This window comes from Elaeis guineensis, chromosome 2 (assembly GCF_000442705.2).
Source record: "Elaeis guineensis isolate ETL-2024a chromosome 2, EG11, whole genome shotgun sequence".
NCBI classification, from domain to species: Eukaryota; Viridiplantae; Streptophyta; class Magnoliopsida; order Arecales; family Arecaceae; genus Elaeis; species Elaeis guineensis.
This window is the reverse complement of record NC_025994.2, coordinates 18,275,393-18,302,425: the sequence shown is the minus strand read 5'-3', so window position 1 is coordinate 18,302,425 and position 27,033 is coordinate 18,275,393. Positions and strand designations below refer to the sequence as shown.

At 34.8% G+C, this 27,033-nt stretch overlaps 1 protein-coding gene and 1 long non-coding RNA gene across 2 annotated transcripts; one reads left to right on the top strand and one right to left on the bottom strand.

Moving 5' to 3' along the window:
* The first annotated feature begins 1,282 nt into the window (after window positions 1–1,282).
* Window positions 1,283–9,297, top strand: LOC140855419 (uncharacterized). Its single transcript, XR_012138353.1, has 2 exons — window positions 1,283–1,355; window positions 8,859–9,297. It is a non-coding gene; the product is annotated as an uncharacterized lncRNA (long non-coding RNA).
* Window positions 9,298–18,504: 9,207 nt separating this feature from the next.
* Window positions 18,505–26,512, bottom strand: LOC105034485 (CSC1-like protein ERD4). The gene is given in 7 exon segments (XM_010909672.4): window positions 18,505–19,299; window positions 19,631–19,886; window positions 21,459–22,170; window positions 22,173–22,305; window positions 22,444–22,719; window positions 24,197–24,342; window positions 26,019–26,512. Coding segments are annotated over 7 exon segments (2,172 nt in total). The 5' UTR covers window positions 26,290–26,512; the 3' UTR covers window positions 18,505–18,921.
* Window positions 26,513–27,033: the final 521 nt, after the last annotated feature.

The following is a 27,033-nucleotide window of genomic DNA, read 5'->3' as shown; positions in this document are numbered from 1 at the left end:
GCAAAATCGGAGGAATTCCAAATTATTGGTTGCCCATGTTTTTAATGTAGTAGCATAATTTTTTTCAATAGTTATATTTTTAATGTAGTAGCATTCAAAGAAATTACATTAAATATTTATTGTTAAAAATAGGAAGAAATCTGTATATGAAATAACTCTTGTCTTTTATATTCATACATTTTATATGATTAGTAACTTTGTTAAATTTTAATTTTATAGGATAACACAAATACCCCTAGTGAATATAGAGAAAATTGTTTAAGATCGGTTGGTGAGATGTGGAGAAATTGAAAGTCTTATATCAAGCGTCATTACCATGATGATCACCAATGGAAAGAAAATCTTATCTCTAGACCTTCTCCATATGTGAAAGCTGATCAATGGGAGGTACTTGTTCATTATTGGGGACAAGAAGATGTCTAAGTACTTATTCTTTTATGATTAGTTTTTTTTCATATAATAAAATTATATATTATATTTTTAATTACATTAATAACTTTTGTAGGTACAGTGTGCATGAAATAAAAATAATAGGAAGATATTGGGAGGCTTGCATAAGACGGAGAACTTTATTTTCTATTATTAGAGCAAATGTATATTTAGAATATTATAAATTTATATTAAATATAACTCTAGTGTAAATTCTTATATATTTCTAGATTATTTATGTTAATAGATGGAAGCAAAGGGATTAGAAACAGATCGACTAAGCATGTTTATTAGAACACGTACTTCAAAGCAGAGTGTCATTGATGTGAATGCACAAGAGTATATTGTAAATGCATAATTTAAATTCTCTTTACATATAGTATATTTTATATATTAATATCAATATTATAATTTTTTATTATAGGAGGAGATGAAACGATGACTTAAGGAGGTACTTGAGGACGAGCGCACACCAGAACTAAAAGATCGTATCTTTGTGGAGGTGTTGGGAGAAGATAGATATGGATGGATGCATACATGGAGTTCGAGCATGACAAAGCGACGTTTGCATCAACAATCTTTTCAGGCACCATCAGAGGAGGCTATTAGGAGGATTCAGAATGAGCTTCAAACTGAGTTTGATGACAAGATTTTCTACTTGGAGGTACAGCTCCATCAGATGCATGCCCAGATAGCGAGTGGATGTTTTGTGCGCAGCCCATTAGATACTCCTCATTCGGTGCCATCCAGTAGTGGATAGATATGATTTATTTATTTAGTTAGATTTATATTGTACATTAATTGATTATTATTTATAATTAATTTTATATCTTTCAACTTTTTATAATATATAGGTTTCAGATGCATCTAGTGCTCCCCAAACACATGCATTGGAAAATGAGAGATTCACCCAGATGCCTGATGAGGTTTGTGATGATATTTTTGTTATTCAAATTTTCCTTCAAACTATCATTTTTAATAGTTTTGTCGTTAAATGTTTTACAAGGAGCAAAATGTGGAAAAATATTTCAAAAAAGTTGTCCAAATGTTTATTAAAAGTTTATTATTAATCCAGATCAATGAAAGTAGCATAACGATGAGATAATAGTCAGTCTACAGTTTGAATTTCATCAAAAAATCAAGCAGCAAATTTGGTTACCATATGAATCATAAAGAAGAAGACTGATTTCCAAGATCCAACTACAAATTCATAGAATTTTTTGATGAACTGCAAATTTATAGAATTGAGAGCTAAGTATTAACCTTCTAAACAAATTATACATCAAACTGATGAACAACAACATTACCCTCCACCCAAGATGACTATTCTGATAAATTCCATAGTTTTTGGTTGACAAAAAAATATTTAACAAAGGTGACGCATGGGCTGCCTTTTCATAGTGTTTTCCACGGAAAGTACAAAGAAAATGATATGCATATACTTGAATCTGTTTCCGAGCAATTTTCACATGCATATGTTGTACATGTGCTGCATAAATTGGAAAAAATTTCTCCACTTCAGCTTATGACATCCAGACTGTAGGACCACTTATAGAACCTACTTTCCATGAATAACAGAAATCAGATGATGAACCATTGTTTCAGAAAGACCCTTTTGCTTTATTTCAATAGTTATATTTTACTCAAGCTCATGAATTCCGAACACTTTGTTTTTTTTTTCCCCCCTTTAGAAAATAAGCATGATGTGCTGATTAATTGCTAAAATTATTATGCATCTTAAGGGAGAAGCCTGCAGTCTGTATTCTATAATTAATCAACAAGCTAACAGAACCACCAGCAAATTTCCTATTGGAAGTACAAGAACCCTGATGTACGTACTTACTCGTGACATTGCTGAGTAACTCATCTGAAGTAAAATCCACTGAAAACCATCCATGAACAGACTGTCCAGTCACAGAGTAAGTTGTATCTCTCTTTGGAAATGCAGTTGATATAGTTGTAGAATTATCGAGTTTCAAATCTGAATGGCAAATACCAGCCCGTCTTTGGTCAATTGCAGATCACATAACAGAACAGTTTCTTTCAAGCTTGTTGCCAATGCAAACTGGTATGCAAATTGACTGGACTCAGGAAAGATCCCTGAATAGCCACCACGTGCTATGACTAATGGAGCATTACCTGCATAAGGATGCAAAAAAAAAAATTATTAATATATTTATTAGTTTATTAAGATAATATATGCCGAATTCGGAATTCCTGATCCATGAGCTAATAAATTAATATTATGCTTTTCATAATTCCATCCTACATCTAATTAAAATAGATGGATTTCTAAATTCTAGTTTTAACGTTTATTCCTGGTCAACAGGACTAACATGATCAAAGGTTACGGATTATGCTGGCCGTCAACCACATGAAAGCATGCCATTGTGTTCTTCATCTCTCTTTTGCTCTTTTCTTTTCCTAACATAATGAAATGTTCCCAAAATTTCTTCTCCATTATGAAATTAGAGAGGCATTCAGTTTTCTGATGATACAAAAAGATTCCATTGTAAATTTTATCCTAAAAAATTTATTTTTGTTAGCGACCTCATTTTATATTTTTTATAATAATTTATGAAACTAATATATTTTTTTATTTATTTTCATATTTAGGTACAATTCCATGAAAACGAAGCAAGTAAATTTCATGTTCTGTTTTGCTTTTTATTATATTTTCAACAATGGACATGTACTTGAATACTTATGTTATGTTTAAATAAAATTTGTATAAATTTTCAATATTGGACAATGCATTTTAACTTATTTTTGGTTGAATGGATTTATTTTTAATATTTTAGTATTATGCTTTATTTTCTCTCTAATTAATAACAGGTGTATCAATAATGGTTACAAGTTCACAGGCACATTTATATAAAAAAATAAAAAAATAAATATAATTAATAAAAATATAATTTATATTTTTTGTGATGGTATTTGTTGTCATAAATAATATATTAAAAATAATAAAAAAAAATTACTATCATTATTTGCGACAGTAAAGTGCTGTACAGAAAAAAAAATTTTTGCTACCACTATTTGTGACGGTAAAGTGCTGTAAGAAAAAAAAAATTTTTGCTACCACTATTTACGACGGTGGAGTACTGTAATAAAAAAATTTTTACTACTACTATTTGTGACGGCTATAGTTGTCGCAGAAATAAAATACTTATTTACGATGATAAAATACTGTGGAAAAAAGTTATTTGTAACGGCATCCTTCGTCGCAAATAAATATCACAAATATATCTTATACGATGCCCTTTTGCGATGCAAGCAATTTTCGTCACATAAAGTTGTCACAAAAATTTTTTTGCAGTGGCATTCCTCTGTCGTAGAGTTTTTACTATAGTCGAAATGACGACGGTTAAAATACCGTTGCAAGGCCATCGCAAATACTCTTTTGCAACGGCAAATGATTATTGGTGACGGCAAAATACCATGGTAAAAAATTTTTTTTCTTATAGCGTTCGAAGAGTAAAGTTGGAATTATTCCAATCTATTAAAAAGAATTTTGATGGTATTATGATGGAGATCACAATATATCTCACTACCAGATAGAATGATATCTATGGAGTCATATATTAAGAAATTTAATCTTGAATTTACCAATTAGACTTATGAAGTTCTAATTGGATTAGGATTTATTGAAATCCTGTTGAGTTTAAGAGAACCATGCTAACATATGGTTAAATCTAATTCTTCTCAAAACTTCGATTGGATCAAGTCTATTGCATTGAACCTAACCTAAATCCATTAGGGTTTAGTTGGGTGCCTAATTGTGAGCCCAAGAAGATTGGATTAAGTCAATAAGTTAGCTAAATTATCTTCTCATTATCTTCTTATTTATTTCTTGATATTATGTGTGGAATTAAGGGAAAGAAGAGATGGCGCTATGCATCTCTTTTGAAATTTTCAATGGGGCACCATCTCTTGGTTTGGTGTGAGGAAGAGAAAGGGGCCCACGCTCTCTTTTGCATTGGTGTGGAAGGAGAGAGAGGGGCTATGCCCCCTCTATTGTGCAAGAAAATCCTAAGGGGGTGCCAACATCTACCTGTCCTCTATTGTAAGGAGTGCCTACTCGGACTGCCTTATCTAACTGGGGCACCCCATATACTTATCAAAATATGTTGATGTCCTACCAATTAAGTCTAATTTTAATAAAAAAAAAAATCAGATTAAAAAGATAGAAATCCTTATGAGATAAAGACATGCCTTTTTAAGTTAATTGATTTCTAATTTGGATCAAAGAAGGATCTATTTAAAGAGACAGTCTCTTAGGATTTGAGGATATAGAATTTTGTGAAATAAAAATACCCTCTCTCCTTCTTCATGCCACACCTTCTTTTCGTCTTCTCTTTCCCACGCCCAAGGGTTGGGTGTTCTTATTTCATATGCCAAGAAGAAGAAGGATCCTCTTCTACAGCAAGAAACGAGGAGAAGGAGATAGCAGTTTAAAGGTTGAAGTTGCAGTCCAGATCATTTGCTGATCAAAGTTCAAGAGGCATGGATCTTTCTTCGAGAAGAAAGATTTAAGGTTGATCCTGATGGATATTTGTAGAGGCCGAACAAGTGTGCGGCTCAAGAACCTTCAAATCTGAGATCATCGGTAGTGGTAAATTTCTATCCATGCAAAGATATTGAGATTTGATCTCATCCTCATTTTATTTTTGAGATTATACGTATGTCTTTACTTTTGAGCTTGAGTAGGATTAGATGAGGTGGGGTTAAAGAGTTTAACCCAATTATTTTTTCGCTGTGATTGAAAAGTTTTTGAAATCTATACATGCATCCTATCTGATTTTCTAACAATTTGGGATGGATAAAGCCAAACCAATTGAAACACCATTGGCAAGCCATATGTCTCTCTCAAAGCAAAAGTGGCCCCAGACTAAGGAAGAAAGAGAGTACATGGAGACAGTTTCATATGTCAATGTCGTGGGTAGTGTAATGTATGCTATGGTATGTTGCAGACTAGACATAGCACATATAGTGAGTCAGATGAGCAGATACATGGCAAATTCGGGAAAGAAGCATTGGTAGGCACTAAAGTAGATCCTGCGATATCTTCAGGAAACTCGAAGGCTTGGACTGACCTTTGGATAGTAGGATGGACCTAGGAGGAAGTCTGAGATTTTAGGTCCATTGAAAGGGTTTATTGATGCAAATTTTGCAGGTGATCCTGATACAAAACAGTCTACCACTGGTTATCTCTTTCGCATGTTCGGTGGATCGGTGTCATGAAAAACAACCTTTCAACCTATTACAGTCTTATCCACTAGAGAGGCTAAATATATAGGTATTACCGAGGCTGCAAAGGAAGCGTTTTGGCTGAGGAGGCTGATTGCTGAGATGGGGGTGAAGTAGAGCATAGTTGTACTATACAGTGATAGTTAGAGTGCTCTGCAGCTGGCTCGAAACTAACTCTATAATGCTCGAACAAAACATATAGATGTGAGGTACCATAAGATCAGAAAGCTGGTAAAGAAAGGTGAAGTGGAGCTGGTGAAGTTTCATACAAAGGAGAATCAATTAGATACACTCATGAAGGTACTTCTTCAAAGCAGTTTTCAGATGTGCATAACTCGAATGGGTTTGAAGGATAAAGCTCAGTTTACAAGGACTTGAGAACACTAAGATAGAGATTGTGAGCTCAGGTGTGGTGCTTTCGAGCCATGAGAACATAGAAGAGGCCTAAGAGTTAAGCGAGCGAGCCAGCCGAAGTATCAGTCGAAGAGCCAACAGAGAAATCAAGGAATCCGAGGTACTGTAGATTCTTCGGATCAGGACAATATCAGGGGTTCTTCATATCAGAATACCTTGGACCAGTGTGGTATCGAGGGTAGCTCAAGTCAGTAAGTTATCTTGGTGGTTGCCGACCCAAACACCGAGGTGAATTAGGTGGAGCTGAGGTATTTGCATCTGGGTCGTGGTGCGGCTCATTTGGCTCGAGCATCCTCAGTTATCTTGGCTGGACAGTTTTTTGGGTTGGACAGAAGCAATATAAGTCTGTTGGTTGGGCCTAGGGTCAAATCTGATCTTAGGTGACTTAGGGCCTTAATTAAAGAGGCCTTAAAGGGCTAATCCATGATTTGGATTGGGTTTATGTCTGAAGAGTGAGTGCATAGCGAGACATGGGTGTACAAAGGCTCGGTGAGTGCACAGTGGGTTAGCTATTGCAAGTTTTGTTGAGCTTGGTCTTGACCCTTTTATATAGGTATATATATATGTAATTAGGGCAAAGATTATAGAACTCTCCTATATTGTATGCTGAATATAGATACAAAATAAAGCTCTTTCTCCCAAGAACTCTACCGCTACCTCATCTTCTCTCCCTTCTTCTTGAATCTAGGATCTTTTTGATCGCCCTCATTCTTGAATATATTCGTATGCTTTCGCATCTAGGTAATCTTTTCTTTTGTTGCTGGCTAATCACCAGGTTTTCATGCATGGTCTGCAGTTGTGCCAACAGATAGTCCTAAGCATCGGAAGTTAAATTCTAAAGGGTGGAATGACATGGAGAGGATTATAGAAAATGATGAAGTGAAGACTAAATGCAAGTATTGTAAGAGATTATTTGCAGCTAGTTCTAACAAAGGAACTTCTCATTTATTGCATCATATAAAAAGATATCCTAAAAAGAGAAACTAAGATATTAGGCAATGTATGCTTAAAACTCATACTTCCGCTGATGGAAGTACATCGGTAAAAATTTATAAATTTGATCATGAAGAGTCACATAAATTACTTATTATTTTTTTGGTGGCTAAAAAATAGTTTTATCATTGTAAAGGAGTCTGTCGTTAGGTACTTTATGTCTGTGAACTATCAAGAGTTTAAGAATATAAGTTGGTATACTGTGAGAACTATTATATGAAAGAGAGAGAACTTGTCTAGAAGAAGTTAATGAAAGCTTAGTGTAGAATTTATTTGACTTCTGATAATTGAAAATCTGAGCACACAATTGATAAATATATTTATATCATCATTTATTGAGTTGATAGTGATTGAAAGTTGCAGAAGAGAATTATCTGTTTTAGGGCCTTAATTCCTCCTTTTGATGCGCTATCTATAGCAGATGAGATAGCATTGTGCTTGGCTTAATGAAAAATAGACAACAAAATTTTTAACATCACATTGGACAATGCATCTTATAATAATTCAATGGCTAACTTTCTCAAATATCAATTTCTTGCAAAAAACTCTTCACTATGTGATGGTAAGTTTTTTTCAAATTTGTTGTTGTGGTCATATTTTGAATCTCATTATGTAGTGTAATATAAAGATTATTGAAGATGTGACTACTAAAATTCGTAATGCAATCAAGTACATCAAAAAATCAGTTTCTTAAGAAAGGAAGTTCTATGAAATTGCCACTAAGAGTTTTCAATTGAATATATAGAAGAAATTATATTGTGATGTCTTTGTGAGATAGAATTTGATATATTTGATGCTTGATCATGCACTTTATTTCAAGAATGTGTTATAACATTAGGCACAAAGAGATAAAAATTTTAAGTTTGCACTTTCCGAAGAGGAACAGAAAAAATTGTAAGAATACTTCATAGATTCTTAAAAGTATATTATGAAGTAACATGCATGTTTTCTAGTACTAAATATCCAACTTCTAATATTAACTTCAAAGGGGTATGGAAGATCTCATTTGTTAGAAGCAAAAATGGGTCTATACAATTTCATATCTAATATGAATGATGATATGCATTGAACATTTGATAAGTATTGGGCTGAACATCATTTGGTTTTGTCTTGTGCGGCAATGTTGGATCCCTGCTATAAGGTATATATAATAAGCTATTGTTTTACCAAGCTTTATGGTGAGAGTGGTGAAGTGCATATAAAAAAGATTGTGGAAATCGTTTATGATTTATCTAAAGAGTATAGAAGAAATGCTCCTGCCACTTTATCTAATATTGGATCTTCCATTGATTCAAGTTCTTCAATTGGCATTCATGACGATGATGCTGACTTTAATGACTACAAATAATTTATGAGCAAATTATCCAGTCCCTAATTTGAAAAGTCTCAATTAGATATGTATTTGAAAGAATGCAATGAATACGATATACATAGTAAAATTGATATTTTAGACTATTGGTATAAGAATTCATCAAAGTATCCAAAGCTTATGTTGATGGCCCATGATCTTTTGACTATCCCAATCTCTATAGTTGTATTAGAATCTGCTTTTAGCATTAGAGAAAAGATGATAAATCCTTAGAGAAGCTCACTTAAATCAAAGATGGTTCAAGCTTTGATTTGTTTTGAAGATTGGATGCATGCTAGAGGGTTTTTGTCGGATAATTATTTTTGTATACTATTTATTTTTTTTATTGCTTGTACTCTTGTGTTATGGACAACTTATTTATTTTTTGCTGTTTTGATTGTACGGATGTATCAATGAAAATCAGGTATAATAGGAAGTACTAGTGGAACCCTGGCTCCAAGCTTATTGGATGATGGATCATCTAGCTCTATTGATGATGAGGTTGATGAGGAGGAAGATGATGGTGGTGACATTTTTTAGATAATTTTGTTGAATTTTATTTCTTATTTCTTGAAGCTTGTGAGCTTGCTAGGTTTTTTTCTATTTCTTACTCTCCTAGAGTTCTTAACCCAGATTTTTTTTGATGTTTTGACTTGATTTCTTTAGTTTCTCAAGAAATCGAGTCAAAACATCATTTTTGGAAGTTTCTTAGATTAGCTAGGTTTTCTTTAGTTTCTTTCTCTCCTGGACATTCTTAACCTTGATTTTTTTTTTTTTTTTTTTTTTTGACATTTTGACATGATTTCTTGATTGCTATTTATTATGCGGAATACTTGTTGAGGAATGAGTAGACCTTTCCATGACGTCCATTTTTGTAAGAGCTTTCTATTATATGTTGTTTATTGTTTCTTGAAATTTCCAAGGCTGGCTATTTTTTTTTTTTTTCTATTTCTTGCTCTCATGGTCTTGGAATTCTGGGTGTTTTAAGCTGATTTCTTGATTGCTTCTCGTTATATGGAATAATACTTCTTGAAGAATGAGTAGATTTTTCTGTGATGTCCATTTTTGGTGAAGGCTTTCTGTTATCTTGATTCCAAATCATTAATCTCTATCTTTTGTTTCTCGCTTCTTGAAGTTTTTGAGACTAGCTAGATTTTCTTCCGTTTCTTGCTCTCTTGGATGTTCTTAACCAAGTTTTCTTGGTATTTTGACCTAACTTCTTGATTGCTTTTCATTATATGAAATATTTCTTGAAGAATGAGTAGATTTCTCTGTGACACCCATCTTTCAAAGAGCTTTTTGTTATTTTTGTTCCAAATCATTAATCTTCCTGAAGTTTCCGAGACTAGCTAGGTTTTCCTCTGTTTCTCACTCTCTTGGATGATGTTAACCAGATTTTTTGATGTTTTGATCTGATTTCTTGATTGCTCTTGATTATGCCGAATACTTCTTGGAGAATGAGTAAATTTCTTCTGGACATCCATCTTGGTAAGAGCTTCCTATTATCTCCATTCCAAACCATTAATCCTTGTCTCTTGTTTCTTATTTCTTGAAGTTTCTGAGCCTAGCTAGATTTTCTTCTGTTTCTTGCTCTCCTAGATATCGTAAATTAGATTTCTTGATGTTTTGATCTGATTTCTTGATTGTCCTTCATTATGCATAATACTCCTTGAACAATGAGTAGACTTCTTTGTGACGCCCATCTTACCGAGTGTTTCCTGTTATCTCCATTCCAAACTGTCAATAATATCTGTCTCTTGTTTCTCGTTTCTTGAAGTTCTTGAGACTGGCTAGGTTTTCTTCGGTTTTTATTCTCCCGGATGTTCTTAACCCGGATTTCTTGATGTTTAGACCATATCTCTTGATTGCTCTTCATCATGCAGAACATCCCTTGAAGAATGACTAGATTTTTCCATGACTTTCATTTGGGTAAGACCTTTCTGTTATCTCCATTCCAAGTCATTAATCTCACTCTTTTTCTCATTTTTAGTTTCTTGAAGTTTCTGAGACTCTCTAGGAATCAGGATTTCTTGATGTTTTGATTTCAGCTAGTCTTGATAAGATGATGTAAGAGCTTTCTGTTATCTTATTTAACCCAGTTTTAATCTGATCTCTATTACTTCTTGAGTTGCATCTAAAATGAGGGGAGATTGGTGGTTTGATCTAATAGCACATATAATGTGTCTTTTGATTAGTGGTTCAAACATAGATATGTGTCAGCGATATGTGAAGGATTGAGCAATGAGACGGGCCACATCGTTGGACTAGATAACATTTTGAGACTGATAATGGATGTTGTGAGTTTTAGACCATGGAGGTTTCGTTGAAATCTGGGTGCATGGACTAGGGACTCATGACCCCCCACCAGAGCTTATGCATTTGAGTTATTGCAGGTCAAACCAGGTCTATGAGCAGAGACTAAAATGTATGTAAATATGTTGTGTTTGATGAAAGCTAGTTTTCTTGAACCCAACACTTTAGTTGTTTCTGGTAAATATGATGAAGAAATAACTACTTTTTTATGTACGAACGACCAACTAATTATATGCCCCATCGCCAACTTCTACAAGTTTATTTATTTCCATGTTGTCCGGTCTATTTACTGGGCCTATCTTAGAGCCTGCTTTTGAGTTTGCTAAACCAGAATCCAAGACTTTTGAGGTTGTTTCTATTTTAAATGCTGATTTAGAGCCCGCAACACTTCTGGACCAGTTAATGCAATCTCTATATATCTCTTCGATTGTGTCTCCCTCTAAGGAGAAATGTGATAGCCCCCAACCAGCCGCATGAATCTTAGAGCAAGCACCAAAAGGGGAAAAAAGATATGCCCAAATTTTAATGCATGGTGAGAAAAAAAAAAAAAAAGGAGAAGACTCTCATTGACTGAATCTTGGAGCAAGCACCAAAAAAAAGGGAAAAAAAAAAGATGCCCAAATTTTAAAGCATGGTGACAAAAAAAGAAAAAAGAAGAAGAAGAAGAAGAAGAAGAGAAGGAGACTCCCAATACAAGTCTCCTTTTTCCTCTCGATTTCATTAGAGGGAAGCCAATTTCGAGTGGAAATCAAAATCCCTTCACTCTATTTAATGAGCCCATGCCCTTTCCCTTCGTACCCGGTTGCCGAAGATAGCCTACAATTTTTTCTTATCTCCCTTTCTTCTTTATGGAGTGCATCATTGGGTCCACAAAAATCATGACCAATCATTGTCGAAAATATGGTACAAAACCTTCTAACCCTCTTCTCACTTTTTCTTAACCACCAAAGCCTTAAATCTGGCCAGCAATCGCCATATTTTCCATAAAAGACCATGCTCCTATTTTTGTCACTTTGATTTTTTTTTTCTCGATCAGTTTCACCATCGACCATCGAGGATAGACCTCTCGACAGTACCACCATCATCCCAGCAACCATCGGCCACAACCACGACCGATGGGGGGTCCTCTATTTTGGTGAAGGAATCAAGGGATGTAAGTCTCCTTTTCCATCGAGAAGAAAAGAATAGAAGAAAAAAAAAAAGAAAAGAAAAAAGAAGAAAGAATAGAATAGAATAGAAGAGAGAGAGGTTCTCTCTCTTCTCTTTCTCTTCTTTCTTTTTGCGCACTTCCACTAGTTTCTCTCTCTAATTTCTCTTTATAAATTTTTCTTTCTAGATTATGCCTGTCTTCTAGGATTGATCTAATGAAGGGCTTTGTTTCGATGAGTTTGATCGGCCTCGATGAAGAGGTCCTGATCCATGGTCATGGGACAGCATGTTGATACCGATCTTGGCTAGACCACATACCACTAGATCTAATCATCATTATTTCTATTGCATCATCTGTATACTAGTTCAATCATGATTTGATTAAATCATTTTGATCGGACTGATTAGGACATCAATCTCTATTACTTGGCCTTTGTCGGATATCACTAGATTCAATTATGTTTGATCTTTATAAAGTCAATTGTATTTTAATCCAATCTTGATTAAATGTATTATTTAACCGAATTGATCTCTGATCGTCGAGTATCATGTTAGCCTCCATCTTAATTCCTATCAAAAACTACTAATTTGACCATCCTTGATCTCTATTGAATCACATATATCCTAGTTTAATTATGATCGAATAAGATTTTCATGACTAGATCAATGGAACTATTGGATGAGGTTATCCATCAATTATGTCTTTCTTAATTATCCACATCCTTTCTAATTATTGGACTCAATTATGTATAGGGTTATAATTAACTTGATAAGAAGATGTCCAGTAATGGGATACCATGATATAATCTATGAATTGAAGATTTTGAAAATAATTTTATGAAATTATGTAAAGTTGTTAGAGCATATGTGAGATAAATAATGCTGCATTTTTTTTAGATTTATCAGTAAATTATAAAATATTTTTTATATTGAATTATTTATGATTTATGAATGTAATACATGTATTTTGAATTATCGAATATATATATTTTTTAAAATATTAAATGATTAATGATCAAATGTATTAAATTTGATATGAATCGTATTGATTGATTTCGATGTTATATGGCTTTATAGATTATTTGATTTGAAATATAAAATATATTTTTAAGAAAAATATATTGATTTGAGATAAAGTTTGACTTACAGCTTGACTATGTATCGAATCCCATCAGTGGGGATGGAGGTTAAATGCTGGTACTTTGATATCCCGCTAGTGAGATGGTTAAATACTAGTATTTTAATACCCTGTTAGTAGGACAATTAAATGTTACTTTGATATCCTACCAATGGAATGATTAAATACTGGTACTATGATATCTTTTCAATGAGGATTGTGCGCTAGTATTTTAATATCCTACCAGTAGGATAGTTAAATATATTAGTAATTTGATACCTTGTCAGTAGAAGTTATATGTTTATACTTTGATTAGTTCATGCTTGTCGAAATTAATCTGATATCTTAAAAAATTGATTTATGAATGAAAATAAATTTATATGGATCTTATTTTGATTAATGTTGTATATTTTGAATTGATGCATCTTGAATGCTTATTTTCAGTATATTATTATTGCTTGATTTATCTAGATAAAGCGTACATTACTTACTGGACTATTTAACTCATTATTCTATATTTTATTATTTTTATAAATTTAAAAGACTAGTTTGACTCGGGGATTTTTCATGGGAGAGAGAACTAGAAGCAGATTTTGATATTTTTTATTTTAGATTAAAACTTATTGAAATTGATGCGAAACTATAGAATATTATTTTGTAAGGCATTCAATTTAGTTATTTGAATTAAAGTTGAACATTAATTATTTGAATTTTATTTAACCGTGGCTTTATGATATCATAATGAGATGCCTTGCATGCTTATGGAGAGAGTTCTCTATGAGTATATGTCAGTTTCAATGATCTCTGGTTCACGATCTCGGATCCGAAGCGTGACAAGAACTTACCTCAACGATGAAGGATAATGGTTCACCCTTGCCAATTGAGCACGGGGCAGTGGTTTGCTTCGGGTTGGAGTTAGCTCCAAAGATAAGATGCACATTCTATAGAAAAAGGTGGAGATTAGTCCTTCCAGAGAGAGAGAGAGAGAGAGAGATGTTACCCAACAGTGTTCTTGGACCGCCGAGCCAAATACTTCAAGAATTGCGACCCATGAAAAAAACGTCATGGGATCTTCAGAGTTAATCCCGATATCCTCTGTCTAATTATTGCTTATTGACTACAAATTATGTTTCCATGGAATCCAAGTCTGTGAAGTCAGCACCAAAGCATTAAGGATTGCTCTTCGCAATGAAGGAACAATTGTCTAAGCTACATGACAATAGGACTTGGTTATGAGTGGGTTTTCAAAACAAAGATCAAAGCCAATGGCTCTGTTAAGAAGCTAAAAGTTTGACCAATTGCTAAAGGGTTAATTTGCTCAGGTTTAAAAAAAAACTTTTTGCCTCTTATCAAAGCTGCTATTATTCATATCATCTGAAGTGTTGCACTGTCTCACAATTGGAAACTTTGACAGTTTGGATGTAGAAAATGCCTTCCTACATGGATGGCATGGATAGCTTAATGAGCTCATATTTATGGATCAGCCACTGGGCTTCAAGGATCCGTATTTGCCTGATCATGTTTCCAGGCCTAAGAAGTCACTTTATAGGCTCCTGCAGATCCCTCGAGCTTGGTTTGACTGGTTTAGTATTTTCCTGCTATCACTTGAATTATTACCCTTCTTCATCAATCCATCGGTCAACTGCATCAGGAATTTGCCATAAAGATCTTGGCCGTAATCGTTACTCCCTTGCGGTAAAGGTTAGTCACTTCTTAGGAGGTCTTTTTCTTCATCAAGCCAAGTATGCATTTGAGTTACAGAGCAAGGTCAAATAGAAGATCTTTCTCTACTCCAATGGCCACCAAGCCTCTCCCTCCTTCAAATAAGAATGAATGCTCTACTGCCCTATATATCTTGGAGGCAATTTTATTTCTTGGAAGGCCATGAAGCCACTGTGGCTCCACATAGCATTGAAGCTGAGTAAAGTCAAAGCTTCAACTGCAATGTAAATTACATGACTATCCTTCTATAATGATATTAGACTCTTCTTTGGTCAACCACCTACACTTTTTTTTTTGACATAATCAATTTGTAATTCATGCAAGGATGAAACGTATAGAGGTTTATTGCTATTTTTGTTCAAGAAAAGGTAGACATCGGATCATTAACCACTCCATTTATATGGTCTGATGCCCAACTGGACGCTTCCTTCACACTTTTCCTAGTTGTTGCAGCTCAAACTGGGTCTACGAGACTCTTGGCCCAAGATGAGGAGCACATAGATGAGTAAGATGACTGAATTCAAATTCAAAAATCTGGGCAAAAATGGCATGGAGACGAGCACAAACATGACATGAAATATACCATATGGGATTTGATTATAAAAGGCATAGAGATGAACATGATGATATATTTGAATATATTAATAAAGACTATATAGCTTTCGATATTCAAATTTCAATATTTTGGTAAAAAAAGATTTTTCATTATTTAGGAAACCACCCATGAATCCTTATTATCCAATAGAACACACCCACAAAGAGGAGGCAAAGTGCAGTTGTAAGGTTGCTCCATTTTAATTTAAATATCATAAGTTTGAAATTTTGAAATAGCTTCTTCGCATGTGAGACTCGAGATTCTATGATAAAGGAAGCCTTATGCACCAAGACATCCTTTTTAGAAAACATCACTTAGAAAATGCAGGTCGTTGCAACTGGCGCATACTCATAGAGAACTCTCTTCACAAGTATACAAGACATTTTCAACATGATATCAATGTATCACAGTAGAATTCATAATAAATTAAGTCTAAAATTTAACTAACTAAAATCAACTTTAATCTCTTACAAAATTCTAACAATATTCAAAAGATCTTACATCAATTAAATCTCAAATAATAATTCTGTAAAACATAATAATAGATCTATATTTAAACTCGATTGAGACTGTCGACTTTTGTCTCTAAACTTATTCTTAAAGCTGTACTCATATCCATAATTAAGCATCTGAATCTGAAAAGAAAGGAGAGAATAAGCTTGATAATCTAATAATTAATGAATATCTCAACTGGATATTTCAGATATTATGATAAGATATGATATTCAAAATAAATACCATGAATAAACATAAGAACATATTTCATACTAATTTAAGTAAATAAAATATTTTTAAATATTTATATACATATATAATCATAAATCTAATTCGATTCAAAATACATATAACTCAACAGTTTTTGATTATAACCACACTTATATCTTATGGCAAGGTTAGAACTCAATAATAATCAGAGTACCAATGCATAATCTTCATTAGTAAGGTCCACTAAATACCAATGTATAACTCACATTAATAAGATCCAACTGAACACCAATATATAACCCCCATTTGTAGAGTTCACTGAACGTAGTTAGGCTGAGAGTTCAAATCCGATACATAAATAAAAATATCTTTATAGAATAACATATATATCATAATTTCAATTAATATATACATATTTCATAATAAATTAATAAATCATAATTTTTTAAAAATCTCAAATTTTTAAATCATATTCCATCCAAAATATAGTATTATAAAATCACACAAATTAAAAGTTAATTATTTACTTTCAAAGTAAATTATAAAATATCTCGAAAAAATGGTTCATTACTTACCTTTATAGAAACAATGAGTAGATAGATTTAATTAAATCCTAAAGGGATCCATTAGAACCTATTATTCAAAACATATTTTTGATTAAAATTTAACCATCACTTTATTTAAGAAAAAAAATTCTAAGTTTCGATAGCTTCACAAGATTTGCAAAGCAATAACAATCTAATTGGTCCAATCAAGATAATTTTATTGATCATGATTAGACTAGGGATACAGGTGGTTTGACAAAAATCAAGGATGATCCAATCTATTAGTGCCTGACAAGAGTCAAAGTGGAGATCATTATACTGATTGATAATTGGGATCAATTTGATCAAATAATTTTATCTAATTAAAATTATTTAAAATATAATATTTTAATAGAGACCAACAAGGATCATATTTTGCAATACTCGATAAAAGCTCGGATAGTGTCGGTATGTTGTCAGGCTAATAGAGCAGTTCAAAACCTCCAAGCAGAATCAATTTGGATTCAAAGCAACAGGATTTAGGATCCTTCATTGGGTGCATATATCAAGTAGAGAGAAAATGTGAGAAAAGAGAGAAATTAATAAGATGGAATAGTGCTAATTAAGCGACACTATTCAACATCTCAATTGGTTTGAGCAAGATGATTTCATCAAATCATGATTAAACCAGTGTATAAATAATTTAATAAAAATCATAGATGATCAAATCTAATAAAATTCGAATATAGTGAAGATGAGTGCCGGTATGCTATCCGATCAAAATCATCAAAAGAAAGTCTTTCATCAGACTAACCTTAGAGCAAAAAACTTCATAGAGAGAAATAATTCTAGAGAGAAAATATTGTAAAGAGAGAAGTTAGAGAGAGACAAAGTGGGGGGAAAGACAATAAGAGAGAGAACTTCCTTCTTTATCTTTTTTTCTTTTCTTTTCTTTTTTTCTTTCTTTTTGTTTTTTCTTGCTTCTTCGTCTTTTCTTCCTCTCGTGGGTTCTTTGACAAAATAGAGGACCTTCAGGTTGCCCCTCCTTCTCGGAAGGAAGAGAGCCCCAGTCAGTGGCGGCCATGGCCGAAGGATTGACGAAGACCACCAGATGGCGGCCGAAAATGAACGGTGGATGGATGGAGAAGAGAGAAAGGATCGGGATCCCAAGAAGAAAAAAAGTGCATCCCAAGTTCAGGTCAAATCCAATGATTTTTCAATCAGAATTCATGATTACAAGACCTAAAAAGATAGAAAAAAAGATCAATTAGATAATCAATGGCCCTTACCTTCATTCTGCCAGTCAGTCACCCCAATTTCTGGTAGCACTGGGAATAGAAATAATAGCTTTCCAAGAGAAAGAAGAAAAGAAAGGTCAATTGGCGGTCTTTTCTAGTAGCTGCCTCAAGGAAGAGGCCTATCCTTTAAATAGAGGGTCAATTTAGGATTTGGAGCTGAAAAACTTCGACTCTTGATGGAAATTGGAGTCTCAATTGGAGAGGGAAATAACTCCTTTAGGAGTTCTTTTTTTTTTTGGATTGGGATTTCCAACAAGTGCAGAGCATATACTGGCTTATTCTCTCTGTCTCTCTCTCTCTCTCTCTTTTTAAAAAAAATTTGTGCTTACTTTAAAAATAATGCATATCTAATTGGGATTTTTTTCTTTTTTGACCGGGGTATCACAGAACGATTCAAGGTGGTTCTTCCAACACTTTGACCATGATAGAAGGTGCCGATGTAGAAGGCTGGATTCAAATCCCTACCTCACCACATATCAAGATCTCTGCAAAATTTTGATGAATCCATCTGTCCTCAATGGTACTTCAATGATGATGGGGAAAAGTGATAACAAAGTTGTGATGAAGATTCCAGGTGGAAATGGCATCAGTGCATACGAATCACTACCACAAACATGTCAAGCAGGAAAAGGTGCTGACCATATATGTAGCTAAAAACAATATACTGCATTAGAAACTTTTCACATAAAACAAATTACATCAATTAATTTTTCCCTACAACTTCAAGTACACAAGATATAACTAGGAACTATATGACATCACAGTATGAATATAGTAGCCTCAGTCACTACAGTTAGTATGCTGAATATAATACCATAAGACTTCTATCAACAGACACAACAAATCACCAGGATTCATACAAGAACAACCGACGACAAACTTGAAACACGTGATTCAGGAAAGAAGCACACATGTACAACCAATCAACAGCATCTATACTTTTCTACTCTCGAGCAAGCGAACAGATCTGCTTTATATAATCCTGGGAGTAAATATCAACAACCATCAGCAAGAAGAAGATGAACAAACGCTGCACTGGGACTTAAAGGAGCATGCATTCTACGTTAAAAAGATGCAGTTCTAGATGTTTGTGATTGAGCGTCTTCAAATTGATCGACATCCTCGAGCTTCTCAGGCCCCAAGCAAGGAGGAATGTAGGCTGCAAATACGGATTCGAGATTTGGGATTTCCTTTAAATCTCGGGATGCAACCTCCAATGGAGTGTGGTAGAAGGCAAGGTAGAAACGTTGTTTGCATACAAAAGCAAAAATGAAGGAAGATATGATTAGGGGCAACATAAATGGAGCATAATAGAATTCCTTCAACGCAAAGAAGCCAAACATGGTGACTTGGTAGATGATCAGAGCTGCAAGAATTCTTGAGTGCATGTGAGGCCACATTCGCCCATTGCTCTCATAATTTGGGACGTAAACTTTCAGTGCCTGCATAGAGGGAAGCAATCAATTATATTTTGTTGGATTGTGTCATTTCCATTCCTGTTTCATGCAATGAAATTTTACATTAATAATTAGGTTGTTAGCTTTCTTCTTATCTCTTGCAATAACTTCATTCAAAACAAAGAAAATCTCCAAGGTTTTTATCAGCTATTGAAACGATATGTCTGCCATTTATATTTTGAAGGTAACATAAAAGGTTCTTGCTTTTTTTAAATGAAATATTCTTTGACAAACTTCAGGCTGTTGATGTAAAATCATAAATTAGTATTATTATTTAGCCTTCTTTCCTAAAAATAGATGACAGTTTTTTGCTCACCTGATTTCGTGCAACAAGCCAACCAAGGGCAAAATATACAACACCGAAGGGGATGATCAGAGGAGCTATTACTGAATAACAGAGGACAATTGTTATGATAAGCATGTCATTGGGAACTCTAGTATTATAACCAAAGTCTCCAGGGGCCCATGCCTCTTTCACCTCAGCTTCAGTCTTGCATAGAAACTTCCTTTTCAGATGGAAAATAATCAGAGGAACCAACCGGGAAAGCTCAAGCCCATATCCAACAAAAAATCTGAAACCCAAGCAGGAGTACATCAAATCCCTTGTCATAGTTCCAGTGGAAATGGACATAATGGCAAACAGCCATAATAAACTCACAGACCACAAATTTGTAAAGATGGATTATAAATTAGGTTCCCTTATGAAAGTGAAATATCAAATTTTCATAGAGAAATATTTAAAATATGACAAACCTCATCCAATCTATTTGATATTGGTTTTTGACGATTCATTTGTTGGCATTTGTTCTTATAAACTTTGTTGTTTTCCTACAACTTAATCACACTACTTTTTCCAAATATTACTTATGTCACCTCCTATTGGGCCTTTCTGATACAAGATGGAGCTTATATCTAGACATGACCATAACATCTCAATCAGTATCATTATATCCACTATTGAGCCATTCTATTATTCTCAAATGCACTCAATATTTTGTCTGCATCATTACATATAGAGAATTGTGCTAGCATAATATATCCAAAAGTGCCTTGCTAAGAAGTCAAGACAGATTTCACTATCAAGTACACTTTTCAATTAAAACATAATAACAGCCGAGATTAGATGGAAGCAAGTATCCTTAGTCTACTAGTTAAACAGTTTATAGAAATCCATGCTCAAAATAAATATGTTAACGGACAGAACTCAGCTTTCTTGGTAAGAAACTTGAGAAGGATATCATAAAATCATAACCGTCTTGACCATCAATTGATTATGCATTACAGGTAATGCTATAACCATTTAATTGCTTGCAGAAAACAGCATCTGGCATACACCATGGACTGAAACAACTAGTGCTTTCTAATCATTTAGTTCAATTGCAAGTAGATTTTCAATGAAAACAACAATAACGAAATGGATTAGATGGTAACGATGACCCTCGGTACATTATCAATTTTTTAGATACCCTTAAAAAGCCCACAAACAAATAGAGTTCTGTATTTCTAGTGACAAATGTGAGATATAAATGTATAATTATGCATTCGTTTCTTTATGCAACTAATAAAAGGAGAATGGATAATAAGTTCTGTAAAACTTTATCCTCTACTCTGCAACTCCTGAGTTTTCTCCAATTGCTTATTTCTTTCTCATCAATAACTAAAAATGACAATATTTCCAGTGTTGAGCCTATATGCTGGAAAAGCTAAGTGCTTCTTAAGTGTTTAAGATAGAAATGGTGTGATTAAGCAGAAACTAGTTCCTAGGAGAAAACAGTAAAATAGCTTTTAGCATCAGGTTACCTGCTGTCAGTCTTTAAGTCTTGTACTAATAAATTAGTTGGATCCTTGTGCTGAAAGTTACATGCAAGGAAAGCTTTGAAAAGAAGCACAATAAAAAAGGTCGTTTACCACTATAAATCATCCCATAGTGAAACAAAGCACATCTTAGTATTGTATGCCGAAAAAGAGAGAGACAATCATCTTACAGATATACAAAAAATGAGCTGCATTTAAAGATTAAGATCAGAATGGATAGAAAATAGATGCTGTATGAATAGAAACTTGAAATAGATGTGCAAATGTGGAAACAAATAATATTTACTCTCTAGCAGCAACTAAGCAAATGTGGAAGATGAGAACAATACTTCAGAGCAACAAATGTAAGAAAGAAGGTGGCATTTCCAGGCAGGTTTGTCCCAAGCAGTCTAACAATTTCCCCAGGATGACCTATAATCTTCTTCAGAGAAGTAAACAGTGTTCCAGTAATTGTAACCCCGAGGAAGACATTGAATATGATGAAATAAAAGTACTTTCCGGAGGCAGCTCGCACTGCATGACTCTCAGAAGGGATCCCCCCCTCTGCCTTCGATAGATACATGAGGAATGTTGGCAGCAAAGCCAAGAAAATAATAAGTGCAAGCTGAGGCAGATAAGCTTCTAAAACTGTCTTAATTGCTTCTTTGTCCACTATAACCTTCAAGAAGGGAAGCAACTTCCTCAAGTTCTCCAGGGTTGTAATTGCAGAGATGAATGAAATTGGGATCATGTAGAACACCACAGTCAGAAAGACAACACCATAGACAATAGACTGTCGTACCTCCCTCTCATATAACTTCTTTGGCAAATTTGTCCATAGTAACTGTCTTGGTTCTGGAGCTTCCATCACGGTCCACGTATCGAGCATCTGAGCATGGATGGTCTGGGAGGCCAAAACTGCAGCTGGCCTTTTATTGAAGAAAACCAGGGCTGCTGCTTGCTGTTTCTCTCTGAGAGTGATTTTCTGTTCTGCTTCTAATTTAGGCAGCAGTTCCTTAATTTTCTCATTGCAATAATCGATAGTATCAACTTTTGCACCTATAAACCAAGAAAGCCGGTTCTATTGGTCGGTCTTGTGCCATTTGGTTTGCTTGTAGATTTAGATTCTGCGAACACAACTTCAGCCCGAGCAAGTTTCTTTTTGTAGCTTTCCATCTCTTCCCAAATTTTGTTGACCTAAAAGACAGGAAACAAAGGAAGATGACATTGCTTCTGCTCATGGAGAATTCTAAAACTTTTGCTTTTATTGGAGCAGGTTGGGTCATAAGTACCGGAAACAAGAATTATAAGCAGAATGATAATATGATTAGCTACCTCTTTGTTGTCTGTCACCACCATTGACCTGTAGAAGGTTTCTGGATGGAGTGCTCTGAAATATGAGTCAACTTGATCTTTTATGGTCTGATCTGGTGGAGCTCTAGGAACGTCTCTCACAAGTACGGTAAACTCTTCAGGTTTCACTTTTGGACTCGATTTTGCTGCAGCTCTCAGATTGGAGACATGCTTGTAGGCTTTCCATAGCACATAAAAGGTGACAAAAGAAACACAATATGTTCCTAGCAAAAACGCCCACAACCTTGAACTTTTTTCCTGAAAAAATATACATAACTGTGATAAGCAAAGCTTCATAACTATGTTCTAATCAAATGGATGCAACATTTCCCACCGGTAGATGACAACCCTCTGAAACTTCCATCTACTTAACTACGTACATCTCACTTTTAAGAGAAATTAAAGAGGCTAGACACGTGAAGGGTATCGATACTGATAACACACTAAATTAATAGTACTTCAACTTTAACCGAGCTATTTGAAATTGAGCCGTCTCCCTACCAGGCTATTTTGTTAACTTTCTTTCTTGAGTCCCTGGAAGGAGGAAAAGCTTAGCCAAGTTGGTTGGTTATCCAAAGAAGAACCACAAAGAATAGTCCAACCAGGATCTCTTCCAAATTCATACTTGGTGTCTCGATATGTTTAAGAAACAGTATGCGCCCAATAGAAGTCATGATATATATTTTTTTTTCTCAGTCAGTCAAAAGGCACAGATTTTGGGTGCTAGTTTAATCACTGATATTCAGGGACCCTACTGTGAATGCTAATTGATGAGACAATCAAGAGTGCATGAGCATGAACATCATGGACGATGACAATGTAAGAGTTAGTGAAGTCAATTTCTGAACTGCTCAATATGATATTAGGAAGAGCAAGTTTCATGAGTTTGAGTTTTGATCCTCATCAAGAGACACACCTAATATTGTTATAAGCATACTGGATCTGATGGGAAGGCTTTTCTTACAAAATTAAGCAGGTAGTATATGTGGATATGTTCATCCGCTGTTAAACCACTGTGCAATGCAGATGCTACCCATTTAGAGAGATACTGGTAGTTCATTAGACGTTATAGCATTGTATGAATTGTTGTTGAGGTGGATAAATGGTAAAATCAGAAGACAATTAGAACGATGACCTGTCAAGGTGGCTTAGGAGTTCCATCAACACAGGATAACAGTTTTACGGTGGAGTTTCTTGCTAGATCATGCTTAGTTCACTACGATGCATTGATGGTCGATAGAGGAGGTTCCAAGTACTTCCGGTCATATTTGGTATTAGAGAGAGACCAAAAAAGGTTCACCAAAGAATGTTCTTCTTCAGAGTCAAGCACAATCAATTTGATGAATCTAGCCCTTTTGATACCACATGAAAACATAGAAGAACAAAAACACACTGAACTAAAAATGAACAGCAGTGTAAAAACATGGGAACTCCTTCAGCAATTGCTTGTACCCAATTTGGTCAGCCTACATCTTATCCATATTCATGCAAAGAAATTGATAGATGGGTATCATTAAGATCAGAATCTTAAACCAAAATGACTGCAAAAGTCTCAAGGCAATGTAGCAACTGGACCGTAGGCAGTAATGATCCCTCTACATATGGTTATAGACATACAATGCTAGCACAATCAGGTAGTTGTCAATGGTTATGAACAATTCATTTGACTTCCCAGTGATTGTTTTTCCTTCTCCAATAGAAGAATGCCAAGCTACAGAAGACTAATGCAACTTACTTGGACATTTCCCATTGATAGCTTGTCAAGGTTGTTGAAGGTCCCATTGCTGTTCTCAGCATGCGCCTTCACATTATGATCAGTTCCGGCAACTGGAAGAAGAACTGGAAGCAGCACGATGCCAGAGAACACCAAAATCCCAAGAACTGGATAGGCAGAAGAACTAAACTATTCAGAATGTTGCATGTTGAGTTCAGTAATTTTGTTACTGAAGGGCATGAGAACAACATCTATAATCTCTATCATACAAGAATTTCCCTATTTCTTATTGAAGAACAACTGAACTGATTCATAGTTTAATAAATGCTGCTTCTACAATATAATAATAATAAAATACAGACATGAAATAAGGCTATATTAACTCTGGAAGACAAAATCCTACCAAGTCAAAGAATGTGTCAACACTTCATAAAGTATTCAATGAAAATGACAAATTTTAGCAGATTTAGCACTATTTCGGCAGACAACCGAAGGCAAAAGGATTTACTATCAATGAAATAGCTAAAGCTCCTATTTTGGTACACTTCGATCATTGAATTATGTCACAGAGAAGGGATCACCCAACAAGCATAAAAGCAAGCCCCTAATATGCAATTCATATGTTGCAATTAAGATTTTGAGACAGAACAAAGTTTAAACATCAAAATAAGATGGAAAAGCACAATAAGGAAAGGACCATGCAGCTACCATCATTTATATAATTGTTGAAAGGAAACAAAAATAGGGAAAAACAACATATTGAGAAAAAATATTTTAGAAAATGTCAAGAATATATATGTTTTTATCAAACATAGAATTGTAGAACGAAGAAGTCTGAATTCATTTTCAAAATAAAGGACGTGTCTGAATTTCTTTACCCAAACATACAAAGATCTATTAAAGAGGCAGGCTAAATTTCGTTACCCATAGTAGGTTATAGAAAAACAACCCACAAATAAAGAATCCCTAAGGACAACAAATCCACATATAACAAAAATGGAAACCCAAATGCTGGATTCATAATGAGTGAGAAAAAGAAATTTCCAACCAAATTAAACACTACCTCAGAACAACAGGAGGAGACAGCATGCCCAGAAATACCTCATAACCATACAATATATAAAGTAAAAATTATAGAAATTTATAAAGAATTTTTAAGCTAGAGAAAAAAGAGACACCCTCGATCTCAATTAAAACAAAACACGGAGCATTATAACCCCCCATAAGGTCTTCACAGTGTGATAGTAGTTCTCATACGTAGTTCTAAAACAAATCTTTTCAAATGGTCAAATCAAAGTTAAACGGGCAGCCATAGAATCACACCGATATATCAAAAAAAAAAAAAAAAAAAAAATCGCAAAATCCTCAAAATTTAGCTATTTTATTTTGGGGAGAATTTCTGTCACCCTAGGCCACATTTTTTTTTCTTTAGAAAAAAAAAAAGATAAAACAAAATGTAAACTCATATCAGGAAAGAAGATCGTCGATTTTTATGAGCACAGTAAAAAGACCATCTACAAACACCCACGAGTTATATTTTGAGAGAAAAACACCCACAAGTCATTATTGAAGGATTATTATTGAATAATGTAGGAGATATAAAATCAACCCCGGCCACAACACCCCCCACCCGCCCCCCCCAAACCCAAAAAACAAAAAAACTCAAAATCCATCAAACGTGAGTACAAGAAAACAAGGAAAAAAAAAAGTTGAAAGCCAGAATCATAAAAGCATTACTCGAAATTTTAAAAAAAAAAAAAATCAACAAAGATCCACAAAACTATAAAATATAAAAGGGAATCCAAAGAAGGAAATGGGGTGAGGCCAAAATCCAAGGCCATACCGGAACTGAGGAAAACCAAATAGACAGCGGCATCGACGCCGGCCGCCTCGACGACATCGGCCTCAGTGGCGCTGAAGGCTTCTTTGATCCAAGCGACTGGGTTTCTCGTCCTCCTCCCCCCCTCCGATCGTTCCAGCCCTCTGAGGATTCGATTGGGGTAGTACACCACCTCGTTGCCGGGCTTCCTGGCGAGCCACGTGAACAGAAGCATCAACACCACGAAGATGAGGAAGGACGTCCCCAGGGACGTCAGAAAGGAGTTGAAGTCCATCTTCTCTTGCCCTCACTCCCTGCTTCCGCTGGCAGCTTTTTCTCTTCCTCTTCTTTGTTTTCTAGCGAGAGATTAGCCGTTCGTTTCAGAAAAAATAGCCGTTAGAATGGGGGGCATGGGGAGTAGTAGAGCGTTTGCCCTGGAAAAGGGTAGAGAGAAAGAGGGTGTGGGTAGTTTCTTTTCTCTAATGGCTTCCCTTTGCTTTGCTCTAATGGCTTCCCTTTTACAAGGTGTAAAGCTATAAATAAGTGGTGGGGTGGGAGGGGCCTCTTCATTATCCCTTGTGAAGGGACTAGTTGATGGTGCTTGCTTGCTTTCTCAATCGTTTGATAGGATGGGTATCCGTCCTTGGTCCGGGCTGCTGCTGCCGTAATTACTAGATTGCCCTCCCCATGCAACTGTCAATCTTCTCCGGTCGTTGGAAACTGCCACCTAAACAAAAGTATCATGGTATATTACCCTAGAAAAAACAAAAACTACGGTGCAAAGCCATCGGAGAGAGCTATGCGCATCATGTATTCATTTGGCAAGGGGATCTCCATCTAAAACCAAAGTTACATATTTTAACTATATCGTACTCTAACCGTCCAAAGGCCAAACATATTTATTATAGTACACATTTTCTCATGCATCCGCCCGTACGTGAACCGAGCCTTTCTTTAATCTTGCACATGAATCTCGAGGAAAGCCATTCCGTTTTCTATTCCATACTGCTTGCTCCTGTTAAATGATCCATGGTAATCG